This window comes from Leptidea sinapis, chromosome 30 (assembly GCF_905404315.1).
Source record: "Leptidea sinapis chromosome 30, ilLepSina1.1, whole genome shotgun sequence".
NCBI classification, from domain to species: domain Eukaryota; kingdom Metazoa; phylum Arthropoda; class Insecta; order Lepidoptera; family Pieridae; genus Leptidea; species Leptidea sinapis.
In genome coordinates, this window is record NC_066294.1 from 2772456 (window position 1) to 2782947 (window position 10492).

Here is a 10492-nt window from a genome sequence, read left to right on the forward strand (position 1 = left end):
ACCTTGGGGAGCTACGGATATAAAAGTGAATGCTTTGGATTTATATCCTGACTTGTTGGCCCGATATATAAGATCTGCACCAATTTAAAAACACGTGGGCTATTCCAATACAGGATAGTTTATAAAAATAGGGGTTAAAGTATGAAATTGTCGTTTTATTGTAATAGGTACTTCGAAATGACATAGAACCTTCATGCTTTGAGATTTTTGAGTGAAACTTTTTTCACGTGGTACCTATGTAGTTCTTGTTTTAAAAAAAACTATGTTTAAAAAAACCGACTTCAAAAACTGAAAAGTATCACGACGAAGAAATGGCTGTTTGGGCTTGAACCCTTTGCCTGTCCTAATATTGGACGAAAAAAATCAAAAAAAAAAATGAAAAGTATCAAATAACTAAAAATTTAATTTAATACACCTCTTATGCAAACCTTTACCTTTAATATTATTAAAATACTATTAATTAAATGTGCTACCTATTGATAGGTTTTAAGTCAGTGTATTTGCATAAGAGGTGTATTAAATAAAAATTTTATAGTTACTTTTCAGTTTTTGAAGTCGGTTTTTTAAACGTAGTTTATTTTATCTTTTACGTTTTAGTGTCAGCTAATAATAATATATAATCAAACTGAATGAAAACTCCAAAAAAAGCCGTACACAGAAAACAATAATGTCATCCAGGTAGACGAAAATTTTCATATAAATGTTCATAAAATGAAAACTATTGGGCCAAACTATGTAAATTTTTTACGGGACCAACTGGCATCTATTTCGCATCAAACAAATTCTTTTGTTATTATTACGTAAATCTCAGAGTAATCGGTGTACTTACATAAAAAAAATACCGATCGAATTGATAACCTCCTCCTTTTTGAAGTCGGTTAAAAAATGTGCAACGTTCAATTATGGAATTTCAGTTGATTTTTTATTCAGCCTAAAAAAGGTAGAAGATGGTTACTTCGAAAATTCGAGTGATTTTTGAACAGCTCGCAATATCAATGTTGCGCTTGGGGCCCCTCCCTTGCTATTGAACGCACCGTGCGATTTTGGTTTATACGCGGTGATGAAAACTTTGATTTGAAGAATGAACCACGCGGATGTTACTTAGTTCACTTATTATTTTCTCATAGTAAGGTTTGCGGAAACGAAACCTTGCTTCATCCTGGGATTTCAACTTTTCTCGTGGGTCATTTAGATATAAATATAAATTTTATAGAAAGAGGGTCTGCACTCTCACATATCTGAGGAATTGTTGTAGAGCTTATTATTTTGATCAACAATTTTTTTTTGTTAAAGCAATAATTATATTGAGAAAAATTATCTGATGACATAAAGTCTATAATCATATTGTTTAATATGCTATTAGATCTAACTTTGTAAATTTGCGCTGCGCCAACCACGAATTAATAGTTTTCGAAAAAAGTAAAAATTTATTGGTTAATTTATGAATTTAATGTGCTGTGAGTGGATGTCATAAAAGTAAAATTGGCAAAATCAAAAAAGTGATTCCATCCAGCTTTACTTTTAGACATCCACTCACAGCACAAGGAAGTAGGTAATCAATCAATTCTCACTTATTCCATCAAGAAAACTCCCCTTTGGAGCGGTAAGAAAGATAGAATGAAAAACAGTGTATTAATTGTGTTGTCTTTATTAAAATATGTTATTATTATTGTTATCATATTAAATTATAATGTGAAGTCAAGCCAAAATTTTAGTTGTTCACTATGCAGCTAAATTTTCGTGGGCCTCGCTTGCGTATGAACCCCCATTTTTTGTCACGCCAACGTATACCTTCCCGTGGACCCCTGACAGCTTTGGGAACTAATAGTCTAGAGCTTTGCTTATAGTAAAATGTTACGAACTTACTATAACTCCAAACAATGCCTTTTTTTTTATTGACGACAATATATTCTAGGGACTTTACAATGACAATTACAACAGATAACTTGATTTAATCTGACAATAAACACGTGTTATCCTTATCTTACAAGCAATTCATGATTTAGCAGGAATTCTTTAAATGATTGCAATCGATTATTCACTAAGGGAACTACGACATTGACATACTTCAAATATACTCGATACCACAGGTAATACTGAATGATATTTGTATGCAAAAAGTCAGTCATGAAAGTTATTTTTAATCTTAAAATTAATTCCCTTTAGAATCTTCTAGCGTATATACATATGTACATTGGAAAGCTATAAATAATCATAATTTCGCCCCAAGTAGACTTATCTTATCATACTTGAAAGAAATTGTTAAATTGTTTTATTTCAACAATTATACGATACTTTGGCCAATTTGCCGACTGATATTTACATCCCTAGAATTTGTTATGTTATTAAAGTGATTGATTACTTCGGGGATTACACAAATAAAATTTGAAAACAAAATTTTATAAAGATTCGGGACTCGAACCCACGACCTCTTGCGTCCCGTGCGAGTGCTCTTACAACTGAGCCAACTGTTCGAGTGACGTATCGTCATGTAACGTAGATCCTGTAGATGAAGCCACAACCTGAGAGTTGAACAAAGCATACAAGATTTTGGCGCAGTTGGAAGAGCACTCGCATGGAACGCGAGAGGTCATGCGTTCGAGACCCGCATCGTTCATAAAATTTTCATTTCAAATTTTATTTGTGTATTAATCCCAGAAGTGAGGGTTATCACTTAAAAAACATAGTTGTTTAGATTTGCCAGAGCGGCATCTCAAGTCAATTTCTTAATATGCAAATATTAGGGTTGAGCAGTTTATCAACTGTAAAGTAAATCCTGTAGATGAAGCCACAACCTGAGAGTTGAAAAAAGCATACAAGATTTTATGAAGATACGTCACTCGAACGGTTGGCTCAGTTGAAAGTTACTAAACATTAAGCCAATGATGTACCTGGTTGTTTATATTATACTTAGTAATAATCTAATCAACTGTTGGCGAAATCTGTTCGATACAGACAATAAGTTAATGACGAAAGCTGTTTCTTCAAACTATAAATGGATTACAATGTAATCAAAGACGAAATAAGCGTAAATAAAATTTTATTAGTACTGATAAATACATCAAACATCACCGCAGTTAGTTTATTAGTATAACGATGAGCAACTTTCACAAAGTAAAGTTATCTTGAGTATTCGACGTTACATCGCAGTTATTGTACTGGTTCCCTCGGTAATGTAGGAAATGATAACAGCAGCGACATAGCGTCAAACAAAAATTGTAAAGAAACCAACTTTCTATGAGTAAATAATTTATAGCGCGTTTCCTTTGAAAGTTGCGCGTCTAATACTGGTTAGCAATACTGATGCGTTAGTTAATCTGTTAACATGCCAATTACTTCGTGTTTGCCTCACCTTCAAAGTTTCCAATCATCGCAGATAACGGCAGGGGAATACTCTCTGCGGAGAGATATTTGTTAGGAGTTATCTTTATGTCCGAGCATGCACCGAAGGTTTCCTGGTCGCCACATCCAAGCTCTCCTCTTCCGTCCTCGCAAATGCCCCAGTTGTTTCCTGCGACGTACCTCCACTGAAGAACACAGTGTTCGCAAGAGATATCATCTGGTATCCTGTATCTTACTGTGAAGGTCCCGCCTGTAGAAGGGTAATATAGATAGCCGCCATCTTCCAACTCAAGTTGGTGCTCGTCAAAGCATTCCTGGTTAGATTCAGAAGTGGGATCAGTACATATCTTGAAGTACCAGTACCCTTTATGATAAACGGAAAGCTGGACTGTCATCTCGACTACTTCTCCGGCCTCGTATTCGGCGACGATGATACCCAGACCGTATTTGCCTCCCAATTCGTGGGTTCTGGGTGTTGCCATGTTGTAGGCGTCGCCGCAAGCTCCGCATCTAATAAATACCGAAAAGTAAAGTTATAGTGCTACCTTAAATTATAATTATTATGACTAAATAACTATATTATGAACTATTATATATATAAGAATGCCGCGTGGTTTCAGCTTCGCTTATATAAGGTATATACCGATCTCGTTTTAGTGGAAAGTCCAGTAAGTCGGACTATTGACTTATTTTTGTTAACATAAAAGTTTTATTTCACTTAGTGATTATTTAATTATTATATTATATTCTTTAGATTCACATTTTTAAATTCGTTACATCTTTTAAATGGAAAGTCCGATTCTAATAATTTTAATGGGATAAGGATTAATACAGTGGTATGAATTATTGTCGGCACTTATATGAACTTTTAAAAAGTAAAAAAATTATATTGGCATAACTACAGTATGTACATATGGTATCGCGGGTTTTTTTCTATAGATATTGATACGTTCAATAATACTGTAGAACATTTTTTTGCTCTATCATTTATGACGTTATATACATAAGAACGTTATTGTCTATCATCAATAGTTTCCGCAACGCACGCGATGACAGATTTTTTATGACTAATTTGTTCACACCTAGGGGTTATATTATTGAATTTTTATTAGGTATCCCTATATTTATTGAAAATGATAGTTATACTCGTAATAGTAATAGAGTTCTTGTAGGCTACACCGTACGGAACTCTAAAAGTAGCCCAGTACTTATCTCTACATATAAATAAAATTGGAGTGTCTGTTTGTAATATTTATATATCCGTTTTTTACTACATGTTTGTGAATATACAGGGTGTCCTAAAACTCAACGATAGCCTGGTACCGGGCGAGAGGCCAAGGTATACCAGTTATGAAAAAAAAAAAAAATCTATGTCACTTAGTCAAGCGATGATAGACATTTTTCGAAAATGTAAAAAATTTGACACCCTTTGTCGCATTTTTAGGTACTGTGATCGCAATTTTTACAATTTTACAGTGATTTTTTTAATAATGTTATCTCAAATAACAGTGCTATTAATGGTAACCACAAATGAAAGTAATATTCATTGTTAACTAAGTAAAATAAATAAAATTTTGGTTGCCCAGCACATTATGCCCGGCCTGTAAGAGAATATTTAAACGAATTATATCCTGGTAAATGGATCGGACGCCTTGGACCAATTTCATGGCCCCCTCGGTCCCCAGACCTGAATCCAGTAGATTTTTTTTACTGGGGATGCATAAAAAAAAAGGTCTACTCAAAACCAATTCTAAATGTAACAGAATTGCGCTTAAAAATTGATGCAGCATCAGAAGAAATCAGTGCGAGGAGATTTGCAAGACTGGTGAACAGGTCATTTCTGAGGCGATGCAGAGCTTGTATTCGTGCTGGAGGGAAACAATTTGAGCATCTGCTTTAATTTTAAGAGGATGACAAAGTGTTACGATAATTTACCATTTTATTTTGATTAAATTTTCCATGAGTTCCTTTCGCAAAAAATACGAAATAGCAGTTTTATTGGCAAGAAAAGTGGCAAATGTTGTACTATTTTGAAACCTAGACTAAATGGACCATCTTTTAAAAAAACTTGCCATAGGTAGTGTAGTACATTTTTTTCCAACGTAGAGTGTCAAAGTTGACTGACATAAATTTTATAAACCATAACTCGTCAAAATTTAATTTATTTTACTTAGTTAACAATGATTATTACTTTCATTTGTGGTTACCATTAATAGCACTGTTAATTTGGTTTTGTTAACTGGTATACCTTGGCCTCTCGCCCGGTACCAGGTTATCGTTGAGTTTTGGGACACCCTGTATATACGGTACACCAAAATATTTTTTTTACAATTTTTGTGTGTCTGTCTGTTTGTTTGTTCCGGCTAATATAATATAAATTAACTATTAACATATTTAAAAATAAAAAAATATTTAAATTAGTAATAATGGTGTCTTATGTTTGCTCGCAAAATTTTGTTTCCTTTCTTTTCGCCTTTCTATTCAATGAGCTATGGTTTTGATTCCTGCTAGGACATTTTTTCTAGATCAAGGTGTTTAGTAAGCTATTAGACTTTGTTTTTCACTCATCACCACTGTGCCACATGTATAATAGATTGTTTCATTAGCTGTCAGATAAATTCACTGAAATCACCGTAACTAGTCTTTTGCTGCACGTAAAATAATACGCACAGATACGCGCTCGCACGCGCGCTTAAATCGCGCGGTAATTGATTTTCAACAATTAGAGAGCCGGTGACACAAAGGGTTAATTCTCGCTCGACGCATTACCAGTGTGTTTTCGGTTCTCGAATTCATATTTACGAATATTCGACGTTTTATAAAGTCAGTATCGCTCCTGTAATTTTCTGGTGTTACAAGAGAGGATGGGCGGCGGGGATCACATACCATCAGGTGACCCCTATCTATGCTCGTTTGTCATCTTCTTCTATAAATTATAAAAAGAACTTATTGTGAATGTACATGAATTTGACAAGTCACCGCACCACATAATCTTAGGAATACGAAGTTCGAAGTGACCTATTTCAGTTTTAGTTAATACGTTAGTATCGATCCCTAATCTGTGGTTTTAGTAAGAATGAGAATTTACCAGTTGGAGGCTCCTTTGCACAGGATGCCGGCTAGACTATGGGTACCACAACGGCGCCTATTTATGCCGTGAAGCAGTAATGTATAAGCATTACTGTGTTTCGGTCCGAAGGGCGCCGTAGCTAGTGAAATTACTGGGTAAATGAGACTTCACATCATATGTCTCAAGGTGACGAGCGCAGTTGTAGTGCTGTTCAGAGTTTTTGGGGTTTTTCAAGATTCCTGAGCGGCACTGCATTGTAATGGGCAGGGCCTATCATTTACCATCAGCAGAACGTCCTGCTCGTCTCGTCCTTTATTTTCATTACAAAAAAATCTCCCCCGGCTATCTGTCTGAGAGCCATCAACTCCATAAATTAAAAAAACTCACAATCCATGGTTGACTCCGTATTGAGTGTGGAATCCTCCACAGTTAAGTCCATCGTCATCGTAATTGTGTGGAGTGGGGTAGCCCTTCCTCCACATCGAGGCCCTCCCGGGAGGATCCAGGACTCTGCCGTGGCCGGAGACTGACACCACGAAAGCAGATAAAGCGATCATCTGCCACATCTAAAAACATTGAAAGTTCTCAAGAGCGTGATCGTTACATCCTCGTTACCTGGATATTTCTAGGACAAAAAACGATTTATATAACGTGATACCCAAGAAGACCGTAGTGTTCACAAGTTCCAAGTTCTGGTCATTTATAAGTACGTTGGTTTGTACCTTCGCTGTGTTTGGTGTATTGAACCGTAAACACTTTGATTTTTTACTGTTTAAGTGCAGGTTTTCGTCTCAAACCAACGCCCTATCTTTGAGAGTGCGTTGTTTACCTCGTCATTAATATCTGCACGTCACTTCACTTTAAAAATAAATGAAGTATCATCAGCAAAAAATACATTCTCATGGCTATCATCTATCACAACCGGTAAATCGTTAATATATATAAGAAACAAGAAAGGACCGAGAATAGAACCCTGCGAAACACTTACCAAAGCCTCCAAAATATGCACAAAGAATCCTGTGACTCTTCCCAGACGTCAAAGATGTGTTCAATGATAGACTCATACCCGCATTAATTGTTGATATAATTTAATAAAAGTGAAACCAAATTGATTATTGTTCAATAATTTACAAAAATGCAGCTGAATCAAAAGTTTTTCAAAAAACAGGCAGCACTGAAATAGGCCTGAAATTAGCCGGATCAAAAGAAATGCCCGATTTTAACAAAGGTATTGTGTACTGTGCTGTATTTCATGAGGTCAGAGAACACACCCTCATCTATGAAGATGACAATGAAGTGTGTTCCTGGATGCTACAAGCATATAATAACACCACATGAGTAAATTATACACATATTTAGGTACTCGTGTGATAAAAACGTGCGTGAATAATATAAGTGATAACAATAATAAATATTGTATAACTAAGTTTCAAGAGTTTATTTTAATTTCCAGCGCATTATATTCCAGGATATTCGGAAACAGGAGTCGAAGTGTGTAATGAGCATCTTCTGCACAGCTTTTGCACTTGTGAATGGTTCCCCGTTTTTTTAAATTAAATTATTGAATAATGTTAGGAACATGTTAAACCTTATCTAATTAAACTGACGCTGTTCCAAGAATTTTTCTTTGTTATACAGAAGAAGAACATATAAGAAGTTAGTACTTGTTGTACTGTTCCTAAATTATATATTATATGATGAATACTTACACTGAATTTAAATGTCTCCCTTAACGGACAACTTAATAATCACAAAAACAAACATTAGGTAAATTCGTTTAAATAGTTTCATCCTAACATTTCTTACACGACTAAAATATAACTACGTTAATAACTTTCTCTACGGTAAATAGGGAAATATCTTACTAAACCTTTGTTGATGCAAACTGTTTTTAAATTTCAATTTGTACATTATTATTAAATTATAAACCTCAAACCTCATCTTGTGAACAAATTAAAAAAAATTGTTATGTTTTTAAAGTGCTCCTCACTTCTAGGATTAATAAAATTTGAAAAACTACAAAATTTTATGAACGATGCGGGACTCGAACCCACGAGCTAACCGTTCGAGTGTCGTATCGTTATAAAATCTTGTATGCATTGTTCAACTCTCAGGTTGCGGCTTCATCTACAGGATCTACTTTACAGTTGATAACCTGCTCAATCCCAATATTTGCATATTAGGAAATTGACTTGAGATGTCGCTCTTGTAAATCTAAACAATTTGTTATGTTTTTAAAGTGATAACCCTCACTTCTAGGATTAATACACAAATAAAATTTGAAAAATAACAAAATTGTATGAACGATGCGGGACTCGAACCCACGACATCCGGCGTTCCGTGCCGGTGCTCTAACCAACTGAGTTAGCTCATTACAATGATAAGAACAGGACATAATTTGAATTCACGGATCCGTTAACGTTCCGTTGTAACGGAATATCTACATACATCCAATGATTTTGAGGTTTGCAGCTTCAAAAGTACAGATTGAATTGAAATTAAAAAATTGAATTCAAAATGAATTTAAAATATTGAATGTGGCTTACCGTTAGGTTTAATTGCAATCGCTGACAAAAGAAACAAATCCTGTGTTCACTAGAGACTGTACTGAGATGAGTACTACGTCTATGTATTTATAGAGAAATAGTTATCGACTGATAATTCGGTATCGGGCAAGGTGTCACTATATTGGCCCGTACATCGCAATCAGCGGCAATAATTGTTAAGTGTTATTTGACAGTTATCAGGATTAAAGGAATCTCAATTTCGCCGCTTGAAGTTTGTCATGGTGGTATTGTGCAAATCTTTATGCAGGCATCAATGCAGCATCATTGAAAGAAATAATGAAAGAACCCAGTTCACCAGTGGGAGGCTCTTTTGCACAGGATGCCGGCTAGATTATGGGTACCACAACGGTGTCTATTTCTGCCATGAAGCAGTAATGTGTAAGCATTACTGTGTTTCGGTCTGAAGGGCGCCGTAGCTAGTGAAATTACTGGGCAAATGAGACTTAACATCTTACGAGGGCGGCACTGAAAATTTCGGGAATCAAGGAAGTGACACATTACTATTGAAAAATGTATTTATTGCTTTTCGAAGTATTCTCTGCGAAATTTGACACATTTTTCCATACGATGGAACCAATCATTGAAGCAACCATTCCATTCGGAAGTTGGGGTCTCCAAAATGGACGTTTTGTAGGCGTCCACAGCTTCTTCAGGTGATGAAAATCTCTGACCACGCAATTTATTCTTTATTTTAGGGATAGTATAGAAATCATTAGGGCTTAAGTCGGGGCTGTACTGCGGATGCTCTAACAACGAACGATTTTTGCTGAGTTTAACTCATTTTCGAACACCCAAACTCGTTACTGGTTTTTTGTTTCGGGTTCGTACGCGTATATCCAGGATTCGTCACCTGATATGATGTTTTATACAGCATTTGAGGATCCTCCGTGGAATCTTTCGATAGTTCTGACGCACCAAGTAACGTGAGCCGCTTTTTGCTATTCACAGAGCAAATGCGGTATCCATCGGGAAAACAACATTCTTACACCTAATTGTTCATGCAAGAATATTTGTATTTGACTCATGCCAATGTCTAAAGTTGCCTGAATTTCGCGGTATGTCACATGTCGATCTTCCTCAATCAGCTTACGCACAGCATCAACGTTTTCTTTGGTGACTGCAGTTTTTGGACGACCTTGACGGGGATCATCTGAGCTTGACACGTCCACGTTGAAATTCAGCAAACCAGCGATAAATTGTCGTTTTGGTTTTACTTCATTACCAAATGCAGAAATCATCCGGTCAACACACTATTTTTGTGTTAAACCACTTCGAATGTCATAATAAATCATCGTCAATTCCATTTTCTCAACGGCTAAACAAGTTTGAAAGGACCTTGTGACAAGACCGAGAATCTTTTTTTAAATAAATAAATGGTATTCGATTTTTAAAACAAAGGAGTTTTCAATTTAAAAGATTTTAATATCACAGGAACAGTGGAAATATTCCATTCCCGATACTTTTAGTGCAGCCTATGTATGTCTCAAGGTGACGAGCGCAGTTGTAGTGCCGC

General features: G+C 35.6%; 1 protein-coding gene across 1 annotated transcript; it reads right to left on the minus strand.

The window, feature by feature from the left end:
• Nucleotides 1–3023: 3023 nt before the first annotated feature.
• On the minus strand, nucleotides 3024–9056 carry LOC126973912 (uncharacterized). The gene is made up of 3 exons (XM_050821283.1): nucleotides 8959–9056; nucleotides 6800–6978; nucleotides 3024–3852 (listed from the first exon to the last, which is right to left on the minus strand). The coding sequence occupies exons 2-3, from the start codon at nucleotides 6976–6978 to the stop codon at nucleotides 3333–3335; spliced, it is 699 nt and encodes a 232-aa protein (XP_050677240.1). The 5' UTR covers nucleotides 8959–9056; the 3' UTR covers nucleotides 3024–3332.
• Nucleotides 9057–10492: the final 1436 nt, after the last annotated feature.

Excerpts from the sequence above, each read along its gene's own strand:
- LOC126973912 (XM_050821283.1), bottom strand. The coding sequence starts at position 6,978 with ATGTGGCAGATGATCGCTTTATCTGCTTTCGTGGTGTCAGTCTCCGGC. Across the intron at positions 3,853-6,799 it reads TACGGAGTCAACCATGGATT|ATGCGGAGCTTGCGGCGACG; the intron begins GTGAGTTTTTTT and ends GGTATTTATTAG.